Source organism: Mus musculus, chromosome 12, assembly GCF_000001635.26.
Source record: "Mus musculus strain C57BL/6J chromosome 12, GRCm38.p6 C57BL/6J".
Lineage (NCBI taxonomy): Eukaryota > Metazoa > Chordata > Mammalia > Rodentia > Muridae > Mus > Mus musculus.
The window spans coordinates 76565365-76583529 of NC_000078.6; the positions used below are offsets into that span (position 1 = coordinate 76565365).

Below are 18165 nucleotides of genomic sequence, written 5' to 3' on the forward strand. Positions count from 1 at the left end.
ATTATCCGAGGTATAGACAGAAATCCTAGTCCTCCCACTCTTTCTGTCCCTTGGTAGAAAGTACTGTGTGCTGGGCAGTTCTGACCTGAAATAATAAACCCAGTTCTTTCCCCTTGGGCCCTCCTAGGCCAAGACCGTGGAGGAGAAACGGAGCTGGACTCACCACATCAAGAGGCTCATCTTGGAGAACCACCATGCCACCATACCCCAGAAGGTTGGCTCCTAGGGCACTCTCAGATGGGCTTCAGGGAAAGCGTGACCCAGCTCCCGAGAATCTGCTGGAGCCTTTCTTCCTGGCTCCAGTGCACACTGGGTGTTGTGCACCGCAGATATACAAGCCATGGCATGAAACTGTGGGTGTCCTCTGGACAGGCAAGGTGTAGTCAGGTAATTACTATATGGGTTTCTTTTCCTTCTAGGCCAAGGAAGCCATCTTGGAAATGGACTCCTATTGTAAGTTACCCTTTTCTGCCTGTTTCATCCCTAATTGCGTACATGGTTAAGTCAGGCCATATCTTGGGCAAATCCTATCTAATATGTTTGCCTAGGAGCAAGAAAGATGGGGGCCCTTGCTGCCAAGGGCTGGGATCAGTTGTGTAATTACTGACATGGTCCAACTGAATGACTGGGCTTCTCAGTGCTTGAAGCAACCAGTTGTAAGAAGATGGAAGATGGGGGACCTCCAAAGAGGCATCTAGCACCATCAGGAGCCGGTGTGGGTGAAGAATATGCCATCCGGTATGGGCAGCTTCTATTAGGCCGTTGGGGAATCAGAGACCTAATTATTTCTCTCCTGGCTACAGATCCCAGTCGGTATCGCTGCAGCCCAGAGCGGATGAAAAAGGCCTGGTCCTCCCAGGATGAGGTGTCTAGCCACGTGCGCCAAGGACGTCGGCAGTCTGGTGAGGGAAGGGCTGTGTGGACAAGAACCTTCTTTCTAGGATCCTTGGCCCAGGCTGGGATCATCTGCAGCGACATAGTGGGGCGCTGGTCTCTTCAAAAGGCTGGGGAGGACAGCAGGGTGGGTTGGTGGATGTCTGTGGACCGTTTTCTCTTTATGCCTGGGTTTCCCTCCAACAACCACCTCCTGTGCCTTCTGCTCACCAGGGCTGTCCACCTGCTCAAGGGCCTGGGGATGTTTGTTATTCAGGATTTGGCGTCTCTTCTTAGCCATCTAAACCTCCTTGCGTTGCTGCTCAGCCAGAGTAGCACTTGGAAATCATGGGATAGTTTCTCCGTTCAGGTCTCGAGTGACAGCAGAGGCTGGGTGGGCGGAAAAACGCTTAGACCGAGTGGCACCAAATCCAGACAGGAAATATTTATTTTGGGTCATGCTATTTTCCTTTCCTGGGTTTTCTTCCATGACGGGATTTGCTTATGTGCTCGTGGAGTTATTAGAATGAAGCGTCTGTTGAGAGAGGATAAAAACCTTGCTCTTTAAGTCTTAGCTCGGCCGCGATGGTGTGGGGAGGGGATGTTTCTGTGATCGATTCTACTTTTTTTTTGCTCTATTTCTCTCTAACAATAAGTCTGAGCCCCAGATGCAGATCTGGATTAAGCTGTGGCAAGGCTGGAAACGAGATCCATGCGACAGTAGCTTGGAACAGATGCTTTTAGGTTGAGAATATTGTTTTGGTTGGATTCACGAGTATTTGGGTCATGTTTGGCCACCACCTTCAGGGTCCTTGGACACTTGGGATTGATAGCTTAACTTTGGTCTTTCTGGAGCCAGGTGGTCTCTGGGGAGTTTTCACGATTGCAATATTTGGTATTATTCCAGGTGACTCCTTTCTAGGCTGGCCTAATTTGGCTATTTAAATTTTATGATTAAAAGCCTCAAACTGGGGTGCTGCTTTATTGGTCGCAGGCCTTCTGTATTTCTCTTCCCTTCTGTAATTCTCTCCCTTTCCCTCTAATGGTCTCTCTTAGCTTGCCATAGCTTAGTACTAGAAGAGTCTAGCAGTGGTAATTGTTCCAGTTTCTTTTCTGGTACCGAAAAGAAAAATAAAATACTCTCCCCAAAAGCACCTTAGGAGAGGGAAGGGTTCATTCAGCTCACACCCCATTGAGGGAAGTCAAGACAGGAACTTAAGGCAGCCCCACTCGCTATTCCACACATTACCTGTGACCAAGGAACTCACTCCACAGCTGAGAAGTACAGCAGGAACCGTGGAGGAGGATGCTTGCTAGCTGACTCTCTATGGCTCATGCTAAGATAGATTCTTTATACAGCCTAGGGAATGGTGCCTCCCACAGTGGGCCGTGTCCTCCTACATTAATTAGCAATCAAGACAATCCCTTACAGTCCTGCCCACAGACCAACCTGATAAAAGACGGTTACTCACTTGAGGCTTTCAGGTGGTTCTAGGCTGTGACAGGTTGACAGTTATTGCCAATTAGGATAGCTGTGGTATTAATACCATTGTCTATCACGACATCAACATCAGAACTTTCGCTCTAAGAGGTAGGGGTAAGAGCTCAGCAGCAGAGCACTTGGCTAGTGTGCCAAGGCCCTAGGTTCAAGTCCTCAGTATCACAGAAGACAAATAGTGCCTCCCAACCAGGTGGTGGTGTTACACAACTTTAATCCCAGTACTCAGGAGGCAGAGGCAGGTGGATCTCAAGAGTTTGAGGCCAGTCTGGTCTTCAGGGTTCTATGACCAGCCAGGACTATACAAAGAAAACCTGTCTCTAAAAAACAAAACAAAACAAAAACAGAAAAGTCCCCCAAACTAGAAAAGTACCCCTAAATACACACACACACACACACACACACACACACACACACACACACACACCCCACACACACCACTAGCAGCAGCTCTGAGGAACAGCTCTGCTAATGTATTTAAAGCCATTGAAGTGTGTACTTTACACAGGTGGTATATATAGTGTGTGAATTATAGCTCAGTAAAACTGTTGTCTTTCTACCTCAAGACTGTAGCTGTCCAGGATGGTTGGGAAATGAGCTGAAATTTCCATGTGGCTGAGATTTTAGCCTGTGACTACTTAGAGAGTTGGCTTTTTATTTTATTTTTTATTTTTATTGTTTTATATTTTTTCGGAACTGAGGACCGAATCCAGGCCCTTGCACTTGCTAGGCAAGCTTGGCTTTTTTAAAGACTTGTTAATTTTTCTGAGACATGCTTCATCCTTGGGGGCCTTCTAGAAGACCACCGTTGCACTTTTCCTTTTCTAGAGTTGGTGCTGCAATGCTATTGATGGTGTTCCAGCTACCAGATGTGATGGTGGCAGCACTGTGGGTGGCCATGGCAATGGCCTGTATTTGAGGTTCATGTTCATCATGACATTTCTTCCATAATACTGGGGAGTGTCCATCCTCTTGCTCCTAGCATGTTCCCTAGAGTGGCTCTTCTTTCTCCTGTGTGGTGGAGATCAGCTGATGGATTTGGAGGAATTATTTGTAAAAGCAGTCCTTGGAGTTGCAGAGAGGAAGGACGGAGACCGCATGGTACAGCTTAGGTTCCCAGGCTCAGGGTCTTATGCCGCCGCCGCCGCCTCCTCCTCCTCCTCTTCCCACCCTCCTCCTCTTTCTCCTCTTTCTCCTCTTTCTCCTCTTCCTCCTCCTCTTCCCACCCTCCTCCTCTTCCTCCCCCTCCTCCTCTCCTTCCTTCTCTTTCTCCTCTTTCTCCTCTTCTTCCTCTCCTTCCTCCTCCTCCTCTCCCTCCTCCTCTCCTTCCTCCTCCTCCTCTTCCTCTCCCTCCTCCTCTCCTTCCTCCTCTTTCTCCTCTTTCTCCTCTTCCTCCTCTCCTTCCTCCTCCTCCTCCTCCTCTCCCTCCTCCTCTCCTTCCTCCTCCTCCTCCTCTTCCTCCTCTCCTTCCTCCTCCTCCTCCTCCTCCTCCTCCTCCTCCTCCTCCTCCTCCACCACCACCACCACCACCACCACCACCACAGCTGTATCAGGCAGACAAAGCCACCGTGGTATAAGTTAAGATCATAGCTTTTAAACTCTTAAATATTCTTCTTAAAAGGTTTCAATGGAAAGAATAGAACATTTCTATTTCCCACTTAGTTACATTTTTTAAAACCTTTCATTTTAATTTAATGCTACATGTATTTCTCTCTCTGGGTAATGTGTGTATTCAAATGTTATGGCCTTCCACCATGTGTGTTCTGGGGACCAAACTCAGGCCATCTGGTTTGGCAGCTAGTGCCTATCCTGATGAGCCCTCTTCCTCATTAAGAAATCAAGAGAGGGTAGTTGGTGCTTGCCACATAAGAATGTGGTCCTGAGGGATGTGATCCTGGAGAGATGTCTGATCTTCTAGAGGTCCTGAGTTCATTCCCAGCAGCCCACATGGTGGCTCACAACCATCTATACTAGGATCAGGTGCCACCTTCTGGCATGCAGGTGTCCACACAAATAGAGCACTCATTTACATAAAATAAATAAAAACAAAACAAAACCCCAACCTGTTATGGTTCTGTTTATTCTCAAATTGGGGTTTCTACTCCACCTTAGATTATTCAGTTCCAAGATAAAAGATACATAACCTTTATATTTATAAAAAGCTTTAATCAACACTAAAGCTGGGCAGATATCTACCTACCACCGGTATCAATAACTCCGAGTTATGACTTGCTATATTCCATCTGGGCTGCTCTTAACTCTAATAGGCTAGCCCTCATGGCCATGTTTTCATGACTCACCTACCCCATGGCATCTCTCCTCTCCCACCTTCTCTCTCTCCTCCTCATGGTACTTGCCTCTGACCCCAAGCCTGGCAACCAAAAAAAACTCGACTATCTCCTGCCCAGCTAGAGGCTGTATGCAATGTTATCACCAGTCAGAGATAACTTGGGGCAAGGTTACATAGAATCACTTGGGTTTACCTGCAGATTCTCTCATCCCTGGGGGCAACCAGGCCTTGGGGGCCAGTATTTAGCATTACAACACGTACCAAAAGACCAAACCTCAACAAGGACCTCAGGTGGATTTTCCGGTCTGCACATTAAAAGTCAGACACAGCTGTGCGTGCCTCTGATTCCATTGTTGGGGAGATGGAGGCAGAAGGATTCCCGGGGTTTCTGAATAGTCAGTCTTGCTGATTGGTGAGTTCTAGGTTCCTTGAGAGACCCTGCCTCAAGAAATAAGGTGTGGCACTCCTGAGGAAGACATCTGATATGGACCTGTGGTCCTTCACACATATACAAATACATGTCCAAACATGTGTGAGCACAAAACAACAGAAGTGCGTGCAATTAGGAGACAGAGGCTGTAGTCAGTAGGGAGAGTGGTCATCTAGCATGTATGAATCCCTGGATTCAACCCTAGCTCCGTGTAAAGCAGGTAGGTGGTATACTCTAGGAATCCCAGCACTTAGGAGGCGGAGACACAAGGGTCAGAAGTTCAAGGATATGCTTGGCTACGTATCAAATTTCAGGCCAGCTATGTGAGACGTGTCTTTTCAAAAAGCAATTAGGAGTTTACTTATGTGGATATAGACAGGGAGTGTGCCAACTGTGCTGGTCTCAGTGTGACCCCTTGAGGAGCAGCTAAAAGACCTCTGTAGACTTTGCTGTGACTCTAGAGTTACAGAAAATCAGGGCATCCATAAGCCGTCACATTTCATCAGGCAGGGTAGAGGTGGGCTGAGGTCTCTGTAGAAACAGGATTCTCTTATCCTTCCCCTCCTGTCTCACATCTGTCCCCAGAAAGTGGTGGCACCATTAGCCTAATAGCTGTGTTTTGTGTCCTCAGAGCCTGGTCATACCCTGTTCAGCAGGGCAACACTCCCCAGCAGGCAGCAAGGATTCGAGATGCCAGGCCTTAAGGGCCGTAGAAAGTCGGGTGCGACCTCTGCTTCCCGGCCTGCATGCTAAGAGGGCTTGGTGTGGGACATAGCTATTGTGCTGCTGCCGCTGCCTGTCACAGAGGTAGAAGCGCTTGAGGTAGAAGCGTGGCTAGTGGCTAGTCGGTCTGAAGCGGGTAGCACGGGGTCCATCTTTTCCAGATGGCTCCTTAACTAAGGCCTTGGCTGGCATGCTAATACGAGGACTGAGCAGTTTACCCTGTGCTGCAGAGGCAGAGGTGGCTCAGGCCCCACCAGGGGGCCTCGGTAACACTGAAGAAGGCTTTCCTGAGGCTGGGCTGGCGGGGCAGGGGCAGCTAGAGTGGACTTTGAGCTGGTGATGGGTCGGTGATGCATTGAGCTTGGGACCCAGATTAGGAGCAGCTGTTTCTTGGCCTGCGCTAACTACCTGTCTGTGTTCTTCAGAGCCCACCAGACACCTGCTCAGGCAACTGAGTGAGAAAGGTGAGTGTGGGGGAAGAGCAGGCAGGTCTCCCCGGGCATCCTCGGTGGGGTGGGAAGGCGAAAGCAGCTAGGAACCTGGTTAGGGACTGTGGAGAACAAGCTAGAGGGAATTTGACTTCAGTTCTTCACCTCTGCTGTCTGTAGAGCGCCATGCGTTCCGCCCTGTCCATACACCGTGCCCTTTCTTCCATTGTGATGGGAGCCTAGCAGCTCACATTGGCTCTGTGCTGGGCTCCTGAGCTGTCATTCATTCCTTTGAAAGCCAGAACTAAGTGAGGGGTCCGGGAGTGTAGGAGCCCACATGAGGCTTCCCCAGGGGCTCTGGTCTCTCTAAAAAGGCTCTTTCTTTCTCTTCTTCTTCCCTGCCCCTCTCACCGTGTGCTTGGACCCTGCGGTGGTATCAGCAGCCAGAGCAGTGGGAATGAAGGTGAGTCAGGGACTCCAGGCACTGGAAGGAGGGACTGTGGGTGGCACTGTCCAGACTTCTCCCCTGGGGACCCTTTCGTACCCTCTTCCTTACAGCAGCACCCCGTGTTGGCCTGCGTCTTCTCATTTTTCCCTCTTGGGGTATATAGGCTTTTGGGGGGGTGGGGACCAGATCTCAGCCTTGCCACCATAAAACTCCTCACTTCAGGGAAAGCCAGGATTGGGCATTTAGGAGTAGATTTTCCTACAAAGCTATTTCTAGCCGCCTACTGGAGGGGTTGCCCGCAAGGCAGGTGACAAGGTGGGGGGTCTTCTGCTCTGAACAGCATGCAGGCAGTGCTGGAGCCCTCTTGGACTTTGGGCAGCCAGCCCATGCACAGAAGCAGCAGCCAGAGGCTGAGAGGGCCGCCAGGGAAGAGCTTGAGGAAGAGGAGGAGCTGGTGGAGGAGGAAGAACAGCGGCAGCAGAGCTTCTCGGGCTCCCTGGAGGGCCTTGCAGGGCATGATGGCAGCGAGAAGGTGCCTGGGCCAGAGCTCCCGGGCTCGGAGGAGGAGGAGGAGGAAGAAGAGAGTCTAGCAGTGGCGGAGCAGGTAGCTGACTTTGCCAGCTCCCTGCTGGCCGCCCTGCACTGCTGGCACTATCGGGCCAACGCTTTACTTTTCTCCCGGGGTGCTATGGTGAGGTGTCTCTTTGATCTCCCTTCTCCCTTGCATGGTACCTGGCATGTGCTCGTCCTTCCCGTGTCCTTCCCACTCTCCCCCTACACCGTCCCCTCCTTCCTGCCGTCAATACTTAACTCACTCACTGTCACGCCCCGGTGAGCCCCTGGCATGCACTGTTCTAGAACTGGGTACCCACTGGTACACTACCCCCTGACCGGGACTAACGGGGTCGGGGAGGGAGGGGAAAGCCAGCATCCGTTAAGTGTGGAGGTCAACTGACTGTGCCTGTGCATAAGGGACGGTGGGTTGGGCTTTTCTAAAACTGCACACTCTGCAAATATTTCTGTGGGCCCAAGCCTGGCAGTTCAGGTTATTTGGAAGGGCTTGGGCACAGAACTGGCTCGGAGCTGGAAGTGCTGCCTGGACCTCCTTGGGATACGGGAGGCACTGTCCATGTTGGTTTGGAATGTGGAAGGGACCTGTTCTCAGTCGTAAGCTGACTTCTGCTTGCTGCAGGGGAAGAGACACAGGGAGTCTGAAGGCTCTAAAGGCTGCAGAAGGCCCAGTAACCGGTCGCCAACCAGTGCGGAGAAGCGCATGAGCTTTGAGTCTGTTTCTTCCCTGCCAGAGGTGAGCAGTCAGCAAGTAAGAGGGAGACGGTACAAGGTAGCTGGAGTTCAGAGCTTGAGGTCTACAGGCAGGTCTTTGGGGCACAGGCTGTCTCACTGGGTACATGGAACAGGGACTCCCACTTCCTTGCCCTTGCCCGTTCCTGAGGCCTGGACAGCCTAGAGGTGTGTGGTTTGGCAAACAGTCTACCTGCTTCTATGAACTAAAAAAAGGTGACCTTCACTGGTCTTCCTCCGAGAAGCTGCCTGTGTAGGCCCTAAGGCATGTCCTGTACCACGTCTTAGCTGCCTAAGTAATGCCCGGGGCCACCTGGGCAAAGGGCTGGAATGTGTGTATCCACCTTTTGCAATTTTCTCCTGTTCCCCACAACTGCTGCAGAAGGAAAGAGGCATGGAGAGGCTGCAGAGCGAGCAGTGTCTGAGGGCACCTAACTCCTTTACTGTCTCAGAGTTAGAAGAACAAGGTCAGGAGCTAGACCCCAGGCTGAGTCTCAGCCAGGACAGGGCTGAGGACCGAGATGACACTAGGTAAAAATGTAGCTGTCTACTTAAGCTGCTATAACAGCGTATCTTCCATCAAGTGTTTATAAACACAGGAATGTGTCGTTCAGAGCAGTGAGAACGCCAAGTCCAAGATGAAGGCACCTCCAGCTGGTTCGCTGTCTGATGAGGGTTCCCTCTCTGCTTCAGTCACATTGTTTCTCCTCACAGCAAGGGGGCTTCCTTTAGCCTCTTTTATGAGGAACAAGTATGGAGGCCCCGTGGGGAAGTCACTTCCTAAAATCCTTGCTTGTTCATGTTATCACAGTGGACGGCAGGTTCCAAGATGAATCTTCTGGAATCTCATTAATGATTCAGATCTTGAGAGTTGTACTGTCAGGAATGATGATGGCGTGTGACAGTATGTGATTTTCTAGAGTCCACTCCCGTGTTATCCATTGTGCCACTAGCTCACTAAATTTTCTAATAACCATATTAAGAAATACAAAGAAGCTGGGCATGGCGGCACATGCTTGTAATCTTAGTACCCAGGAAGAAGAGGCGAGAGAATTTGATATTTTAAGGCCAACTTCAGACACATAGCAAGTTTGAAGCCAGGGTGGGTTCTATGAGAACCTGTCTCAAAAGAAAAGGAAAAAAAAAGTGAAATTCATTTTTTTAAAGATTTATTTATTTATTATATGTAAGTACACTGTAGCTGTCTTCAGACACTCCAGAAGTGGGAGTCAGAACTCATTACGGATAGTTGTGAGCTACCATGTGGTTGCTGGGATTTGAACTCCGGACCTTCAGAAGAGCAGTCGGTGCTCTTACCCACTGAGCCATCTCACCAGCCCCGTGAAATTCATTTTAATACCTTATTTTACATAGCCTACCAGAGCTAAAGTAAGATTATTGATATTTTGTTTTGTACAAAGCCTTCAAAGATCTGGATGTATCTTACATTCCTCACAGATTTTGATTTGGACGAGCATCATGTCAGAAACTCAGTTGGAATGGCTGGTGGTTGCTGTGGTGGGCAGCACTGGTCTAGACCATAGGTTGTGGAGTCAAGTCTGATGCTTCCGAAGTTGGCGTCTGCACCGGTCTTCTTCCAGGAGACTGCTCTGGGAGGATACTTGTGTGGGCCAGCTTACTAAGGCTCAGATGACCACGTGGTCAGCGGGGGGTTCTCCTGTTGGCTTTTTTCCTTGTCCATCTGTTGGGCATATGCAGTGAGGCTGGGCCCACAGGTGCTGAGGCAGGTTGGCTGACAGGAGCCAAATCTCTTGTTCTCACCTAAAGAGAGAGACAGAGACAGAGACAGAGACAGGTAGAAACAGACTGACAGACAGCAAGACAGAGAATGTGTGCATGTGTGTGCTTTACAAGTGTTGTAAGGGCGGGGGTGGATATGTGGGGATCAGTGAATAGCTTGGGCATCAGTTCTCTGTATCCCTAGTCCTGTGGAATCTGGGCATTGAGCTCGCCTCTATCGGTGATTGGAGTTGAATTGCCCTCTGGCCCTGACCTCATGGAATCTTTGCTCCCTTGGGGAAGTTGGGATATGGTTTCATAACTGCTCAGCCCTGGGTTTGAATCACAGAACCCTGAGCTGCCTTGGCATCAGGCAGTGGCTATATATATGTGGCCCCTGGGAAACTGGATTAGTGTCTGGCTATGTTAGATGTTTCCACACTGACCTTAGTTCCCAAGCAGGTTGCCACTGAGAGATGTTAGACCCCTTCCTCAATCCTAGTGTTCTCCTTGCGTGTGAGGACATGGGTCTATCATCAGCTGCAGGGTAACTAACAGAATGAATGGGCCTGGGGCTGCAGGGTAACTAACGGAATGAATGGGCCTGGGGCCCTGCTTTTGAGTCCTGTGCATTCTGATTGACTTTGTTCTGGGCTGCAGACCCTCTACCTGGCCTGAGAGCAGGCCATGCCATCTTGTCCCCCAAGCCTTGGGAAGGAACCCCGGCTCCACCCCTAATATGTTCTCTGTTGCGCCCTAGGTTGAGACAGATCCTGAGCCTGGGGCCGAGCAGGAGGCCTTTGCGGCCTTGGAAGGTCCCAGCACAGAGGAGATGCCTTCAGACCCAGAATTTCCAGAAGCCCTGGAGACACAGCTTCATGCCCCCAAGGGGCTGCTAGGAGTGGACAACCCAGCTGCTGTGGTGGACTTTGTGGAGCCTGAGGGGTCTGAAGACCTTAAGCCCCTGAGTAGTGAGGAGGAAGAAGAAGAGGAAATGGAAGCCGCCCAGGAGCCTGAGAGCCTCCTGCCACCCTCTGTGCTGGACCAGGCCAGTGTCATTGCTGAGAGATTCGCCAGTAGCTTCTCTCGGCGGAGCAGCCTGGCAATAGAGGATGGCAAATCCAGTGGTTTAGGGACACCACGGCTTATCAGCCGGAGCAGCAGTGTGCTTAGCCTGGAGGGCAGTGATAAGGGCCTAGCCCGATGGAGCAGCATCGGGGACTCCCTCAGCAACCCACCCACCCCAGAAGTGATCATTGGTGCAGACATGGTCACAGACAATGGCCCTTCTGTCAATGGGACAGAATCTCCAAGTGCAGGCTCAGGCTGCCCCACGGAACAGGACAGATCTTCCTGTAAGAAAAAAGAATCAGCGTTGTCTACCCGAGACCGTCAGCTGCTGGACAAAATTAAGAACTACTATGAAAATGCAGAGCACCATGATGCTGGCTTCAGCATCCGTCGGCGGGAGAGCCTCTCCTATATCCCTAAAGGATTGGTGCGCAGCTCTGTGTCCAGATTCAACAGCCTTCCCAAGCCAGATTCAGAGCCAGCAGCTCCAGTTGGGTACAAGAGGCCGGGGAGTTCTCGTCCAGCCTCATGGACCTTGTTTGACCTTCCAGGTCCCAGGACAGACAAAGGGGACCCAGCTCCTATCACAGATGCTGAGTTCTGTCCATCTTCAGAAATTGCAAAGATATGGGAAAGAATGGAGTCTTCAGAGAGAAGTCCACGGACAGGGTCTGGCCAGAGCCAGGCCAATGGCTTTGAGCTACAAGAGCCACTGTTCATCTTGGAGGAGCATGAACTGGGGGCCATCACTGAGGAGTCTGCTGTCGCCTCTCCAGAAAGTGCCTCCCCCACCGAGCAACCCAGCCCAGCCCACCTGGCCCGGGAGCTCAAAGAGCTGGTGAAAGAGCTGAGCAGCAGTGTCCAGGGGGAGCTGGTTACCCCACTGCACCCCCGGATTGTGCAGCTCTCCCATGTGATGGACAGCCATGTGAGTGAGCGGGTCAAAAACAAGGTCTACCAGTTGGCCCGCCAGTACAGCCTCCGAATTAAGAACATCAAGGCAGCTAGGCCACCTCTACAGTGGGAAAAAGTCACTCCTGACCAAGAGGAGCAGGTCCCTTCCATTTCTGGCCTGCCTGAGGAAGCTGGAGAGCTGTCAGGGGGCAAAGGTATGATGTGGGTAGGGAGCTTGGGGTAGAAAAACCATTTAGCTCCAGTGTTTCTGGGGGGAAATAACCTCTAAAGAGGTTAGACCATGCGAGGGCTGGACTCCAAGCACCGCATGGTATACAGTGAGCCTTGGCACTGTGGGGCCAGCCTACTCTCCTGATCAAAGCATCAGTCTGTCCTGTCCGCCCTTCTCCCCAGCTCTTCCAGTTGACAGAGGGAGCTTGGAGAACAGGCCAGGGGCTCGTGCCATACAAAGATGAGAGTAGAGGCTCAAATGGGATTTCTCTTCCAGCATACCCCAGTCCCCACATACAGCTGAAGACGGTTCCCATCTCACCCTTTCTGTCTCGAATCTTCCTTCACGGTGGTTCACAGAGCTTGCTCTCTTTTTTCCCAGCCAGGAGGAAGCCTGTGCTATCCCTCCTCAGCTATGAGCAGCTGGTGGCTCAGGAGCATGGCACGTCCAAGTCTTCCGCTGCCGTGGAAACCTCTCCACGCCGTTTCTCCTTCAGCCCTTCTGCTGTTAGCCCAAGAACCACCTCACCTGGGGCTCGGTCCTCTGCTCGGAGCCCCCTCAGCCCCTTTGACACCGAGACCTTCAATTGGCCTGATGTCCGGGAGCTCTGCTCCAAATATACTTCCCACGACAAGACTGCTCAGGTCGAGAGCAGCTGGCCCCGTAGCCTGCTGGTCAACAGGAGTCGCTCCCTGCCCGAGAACATCGTAGAACCTCCCATGTCTGGCAAGGCGGACCGCTGCTGTGGCCTGAACACCCACAGGCGCCTGGGAGATGGGGAAGCCTCCCAGCCTCCACTTCCTGAGTCTCCTCCCCAAAGCCAGCTGAATGGAGGCGACGCCCTGTATGTCACCGCAGACCTTACCCTGGAGAACAACCAGCGAGTGATCATTATGGAGAAGGGGCCCCATCCTAGCTCCACCGTGGGGCTGGAGGAAGACAGTGGGAAGGAATCAAGTTCCCCAGTGGCTTTGAAGGGACAGGGCCAAGGTTTCCAGGCGTCTGCAGAGTACCAGCCCAAAGAACACGGTCCCAGGGACTCAGCAGACACAAACAAACAGGGTAGAGTGAGAAACCTGAGGGAGAAGTTCCAGGCCTTGAACTCTGTGGGTTGATTGACTCCTAAAGGAGAGAACAGCCACGTGGAGGTTGGAAGGACCTGGCATGCTCCCCCCACACCCACACCCCCCTAGGCCTGGCTCATTAAGGCTGATCCTCCACTCTTCTGGAAGAGTGGTTTGGAGTGGAGTGTGAACTCACCTGTTACCTGTGCTGGCCCCTCCCCTCCCCTCCCCTGGGAGGTCCCAGGATGACTGACTTTCCTTAGGTCCAGATGAGCTACTTACCTTCTCTGTAAATACTTCTCTGATAAGAAGCCAACTGTTTTATCCTGCCCAGGGAGGGCGAGCACTGCCCTGGCTTTCCTTACTGGCTGGCCACTGCCTGGCTGAGAACCCAAGGGAGAGACCTAGGAAGCAGCCCGGGCAGGCTTTGCCCTTTAACTGCCTTGTCATAGGACCCAGGCAGGAATGAGGCCAATAATTTATTGCTTTATATCCTGTGGTGTGTGTGTGGGTGTGTGTGTGTGTGTGTGTGTGTGTGTGTGTGTGTGTGTGTGTGTCTTGTAAAGAATGTAATGGACTTAGTTCAGGTACTCTCGAAGGTTGTCTTGCTGGCCCTGTGGTGGTTGCCAATGGACACACATTTCATTCTTTACCTATGGTATAATAACCACTGCTGACCAACCAACCTGTGTGTGGCCTCCTTCCTGGGGACATGGATGCTCACTCAAATGTCCGGGCACAGCAGACAAGATAACAAGGGTGCTCACGGGTCAGGTGGGGTACAGAGTGTGAGGTGGGATCTTGATTCCTCCCATGTTTGCCTCTGTGCATTGCTTTGTCCACCCAAAGCGTCATGTTCTGTCTCGGGTGAGATTCCCACATGGGAGCCTTGAGCTCTTTTCCCAAAGACAAAGTTGGGAAAAGCTGGAACCGACAGGGCGAGCAGAACCCTTCAGATAAACGGGGTTTTCTAGGGTCCAGTGACTTTTACTCATCTCTCCCTCTCAGGTCCCCAGGAGTGGGTGAGGGTCCTAAGGTTGAGGCTTAGCAATGTCCTAAAGTGGTCTGCAGCGTTGTGGAGTGTAAGTGTATTTTATTGGAATGGTTCCTGTTCTCAACAGCACCCACAGAAGTGTCTGGTTGCAAAAGGCCAGGAATGCCCCATTTCTAAATGGGCTTTTTTTCTGCACAGAAGACCAGCTTTACTTTGGTTTCTGTCTAGGGTCAGAAAAGAGGGCCTTGGTGACAGACCAGTCCTTCTAGTGTACCTGCAAGTCTGCAGGGAGTAAAACCTGGGCATCTTTCAATCTAAGAGGATGGATTGGATTGGATCTGAACATAGGATGACCATCAACCCCCACCCCACCCTGATATCGGGTGAGTGGTGGTCTCCTGGGCAGGAACAGAGCAGGCCTGCAGTAGCCCATGCCCTCTCGGTCCTCTGCAACCACTGTCAGTCACTGAGAAGACAGCTACTGTTTTTGAGCAGGCCAGTCCCAGGATATGACACCTGATAACGGCCATAAAAGCATTGGATGGGTGACTCTAAGTCTTGTCCCAGCCTTGCTACCAGCTGGGTCACCCAACTATGTACTTTCCTCATCTACAGATTGAAGGCTGGATGAATCACTGTTTCTCAAACTCAATGACAGCATCCAGGGGTGGAGCCTGGGCAGTTGTGGCTAATGTCTTTTGGGTGATCCTTACAGTCCAAGTGTAGGTGTGTCTAGGAACCTTGGACAGGGACAGTTGCATTCACAGGCTCCTATTAGAATTACCTGAAGACCCTCTGAAACCTGGCAGTCCCATGTCTCACCCAGGCCAAATAAAACTGCCCCTCTGAAAATGGATCCCAGGACAGATAGGAGATCAGGTCCCTGCTCCTGGTAGTTAACAGCCTGAACAGTAGATTGCTTAGAGACAACTTTGGCCTCGAGTTGATTGAACTCATGAAACGAACAAGCTTCCTCAGGGTCCCAGATGGGATCTAGTGCCTGGATACCAGCAGTCATCCCATAATACTCTGAGGAACAAAGTAAAACCCTAGCTGTCTCTCTGTTTCCATGGTATCTTCCCTCTGATGTCCAGTTCAAAGGAACAAGAGGCTGGTCAAATAAACAGAGACAAACACAGAGTATTATTGATTTATTAGAAAAACTAGTAAATGGGGTTCTTCTGGTTGGTGGAAGCACATTTGAGCAGGTGGAGGACAAGGCCCAGCCAGCCCCAGGACCAGCCCCAGATGGCATGATCTGTGCCCAACAGGGTTCCATCTCTCTACCTTCACTTCACTTTCTGTGTCCTCCCTGAGCTTGTCCAAGAGACCAAGCCACGTGGCCTGCTGTTCTCTTCCTCCTCTGAATCTGCCTCCTCTTGGTGACAGAGGAAGGAGATCCAGGACCCGCCTAGGGGACCTGTTGCCCTCCAGTAGTCAGGAAGGAGAATGTGGAGGAGGGGAGGGAGCCGAGCCTACACAGACTTCTGTTAGTACCAGGAGAGGTGGGGTGGGAGGGTCCCAGGACCCTCTGCTCCTCCTCAGCCTGTCTGCCCAGGCCCAGGACAAAGGCAACGGGAGGGAAGGAGAGCTGCCTGGCTGTGCCCAGAGAGCTTCCTCCAACCGCCCTGGGGAGGAAGCCTGTGATGCTGGTGTGGACTGGAGCAGTGTTAACCCAGTTTGAGAATACTGTCGGGGAAGACTGCAAAGTAGAAAATACCAGGAGAAAAGTCAGCCTTGCCAGGGCACCATGAGAGCCCATCCCTGGAGTTCACAGGGTTCCCACAAAGTCAGTCCAGTGTGTCGAGTGCCTTGGGGCCTGGGTGACATGAGTGCAAGTGTGGGGAGCTGGCTGTGATGGGAGGTCCAATGCAGCTTACTGCCCTTGTATATCCTTTGCGGTGAAATCCTAGCTCTTCCATTGGAGCCTTTTCTTTCCTGGCTCTGTGGAGTTACCGGGAAATTCTCACTTCAGGCGCTACTTGAGTACACGTGGAAGGGAAATGTAGACCCTCATCCCTTGGCCCCCCAGACTAAGCCAGGGGAGCTGCCTGAGGGCGCTGCTTGCCACCTAATGCTTCATCGAGGAGCCCACTTCCTCTCCCAGAAGATAGACGTGCCTTTCAGTGTACCAAGGCCATTTTTATTGTCAGGGTGCAGATGCCTCCCTGCCTACTGCTTTGGTTTCTCCAGCTGTACAAAGAGGCTGGTGAATGGTGCCCTCTATGTTCCCTGTAGGAGAGAGTTATAGGGTCCTATACGCTGAAACCAAGTTACAGACTGGCTGTGGAGATGAAGAAATCAGGCCCCACTGGCTAAGGTGGTCGTAGTCTACTGGAGTTGAGTTCATACTCAGATCATGTTGGGGGCTACAGGGTGCAACTGATCTCTGAGCTATACCTGCCTGGTCAACAATGAGGAATTCTGGGAAGGCCTAGTAACCGTATGCCTACCATTGAGCCTTACCCATGGGGAAGGCAGTAGAATCTGGCTGTGGGCCCTAGGGACACAGATGATCTAGGCGAAAAGGCCCCTTGCCCTCACCTCGACCATCTTTTGGACCTAACTCCAGCTGTCATGTTGGGCTGGAGCTGTGTTGCTTTTAGTTGTGAAGCAGAGCATGCCTGTAGGACCCGTGGTCCTAGTCTCCCATAGGCATGGAAAAGCACTCCCCAGGGACAGGCTGCAGAGCCCCTTTTAATGCTTGAAGAGGGGTAGTGGTTGTTTGGTGATCTCTATACCATGTGACCCCAAAATCTAAGACTAGGTCTGCAGAAACCAACCAAGAGGAGCCACACCTTTCTAATAGCCTCAACATTCATCCCTGTGTTCCAGGGGTTATTGTGTCACAAGCCTGCATTTGTCACCCTTAGGTAATAAACAGCTCTGTGTCCAGCCACTGGCCTGGTTGGTGCCAGCTGCAGGGCTGGCGGAGGGGGAGGGGGACATGTAGCTTTGAGATACTTGACTGCAGGGCATGGGTATTCAGCTTGTATCTGGCACCAGCCCTGACCACGTACTGCTGGTTTGGCTGCAGCTGGGAATGGGAGAAAGAGCCGCAATATAGGCAGAGCCTTAAGCAGTGTTGGGACCTGTCTGTCCCTCCTGTGGCAGAGGTCTGAACCCTAAGCTATACTAGGGTTTCCAAGAGAGCAGTGTGAGGAATTCTGTTGATGCCAGGAGGATCAAAGGGAGAAAGAGGCTCACTCACTGGGGACTCACCCAAACTCTTAAGGGTATGAGAAGAGAAAAGAAGGGACATACTAGCCCTGAGGAGAGAATCCTATCTCTGAAGGAGCCCACGGGGAGGAGAATGGCAGTACTCAAAGCTTGACATCCATATAGTCCCCTTGGTACTCCACTAGCCCCTTACCTGATTCTGAAGGCCCTTCCTCCTGCCCCTAAGGAACAGGGCAACCATTGTCAATATTACTTTTCCTTTCCCTAGCTGACTATGGTCAGTGATCCCAAAGGGGATTTGCTGTGGTGGTAGTGGGCAGTGCTGGAGGAAGGCCATCAGACATCCCAGCTTGTAGGCAGGAAGAGGAGAGTATATGCCGTACAGAACCGTTTCCAGCCCCAAAGGAGCTGGACCTCCAGTCCCTGGAGCCCAGCCAGCTGCTTGGGGTAGGGGAAGTGGAGGGCTGTTGGCAGGCATTAGGGAGGCCAGGCAGGCAAGGCAGCTATTGCAGTGCAGTGTGGGGCCCTGGGGCTGGCCCAGCAACTTGAGCAGGCAGGCTGCAGGCAGTGAGTGGCAGGCGGGAGGAGGACTGGCCACTGCAAAGGTCGAGGCCATGGGCTCCTTGTCCTTGCTTGTCCCGATGCACACTGCAGTGCTGCCTGGCTGGCCCCGCCCACAGGGGCCCCCAGCTGCTACTTCTTTTTGGGGAAGAAGCTAAACCTTTTCTCCTTTTCCTTCTTGCCAACGCTGGCATCAGGACCAGCCAGGGAAGGCAGAGGCAGACTCTGAGCCTTGACACGGATGCTCTGGGACTCGTTGATGGCCGTGCTCATGCTCTGTAGCCACATCAGCATCTCCTCCTGCAGGATGGAAATGTTGAGGAGTCTAGGGGTACGCAGCCCTCCTGGGGCCAGGAAGGGATGGGTGTGCTTCTATGACTACCCCCTTCTGAAGGAGCCCTGAGATCAAGTGTTGGGTTTCCACCCACCCCATTGTT

General features: G+C 51.9%; 2 protein-coding genes across 14 annotated transcripts in view; one reads left to right on the forward strand and one right to left on the reverse strand.

Moving 5' to 3' along the window:
• Positions 1–15125, forward strand: part of Plekhg3 (pleckstrin homology domain containing, family G (with RhoGef domain) member 3) — a 47187-nt gene extending 32062 nt beyond the window's left edge. For 2 of the 13 annotated variants that reach the window (XM_006515869.3, XM_006515874.3), the window contains exons 10-18: positions 128–214; positions 420–453; positions 804–902; positions 6240–6278; positions 6683–6705; positions 7031–7381; positions 7883–7996; positions 10493–11912; positions 12311–13678. In XM_006515869.3, coding sequence (XP_006515932.1) covers positions 128–214; positions 420–453; positions 804–902; positions 6240–6278; positions 6683–6705; positions 7031–7381; positions 7883–7996; positions 10493–11912; positions 12311–13044 — 2901 coding nt within the window. In that variant the 3' untranslated portion in view covers positions 13045–13678. Of the gene's footprint in view, positions 1–127; positions 215–419; positions 454–803; positions 903–5722; positions 5813–5840; positions 6279–6682; positions 6706–7030; positions 7382–7882; positions 7997–10492; positions 11913–12310 lie in introns of those variants that run through there. The other 11 variants (NM_153804.4, XM_006515880.3, XM_006515873.4 and 8 more) reach the window with 11 other exon arrangements.
• Sptb (spectrin beta, erythrocytic) overlaps positions 15124–18165 on the reverse strand; it is a 130060-nt gene continuing 127018 nt past the window's right edge. Inside the window, exon 36 of the mRNA NM_013675.3 lies at positions 15124–18028. Within this exon, the coding sequence (NP_038703.3) occupies positions 17861–18028 (168 nt within the window). The 3' untranslated portion in view covers positions 15124–17860. The remainder of the gene's footprint in view (positions 18029–18165) is intronic.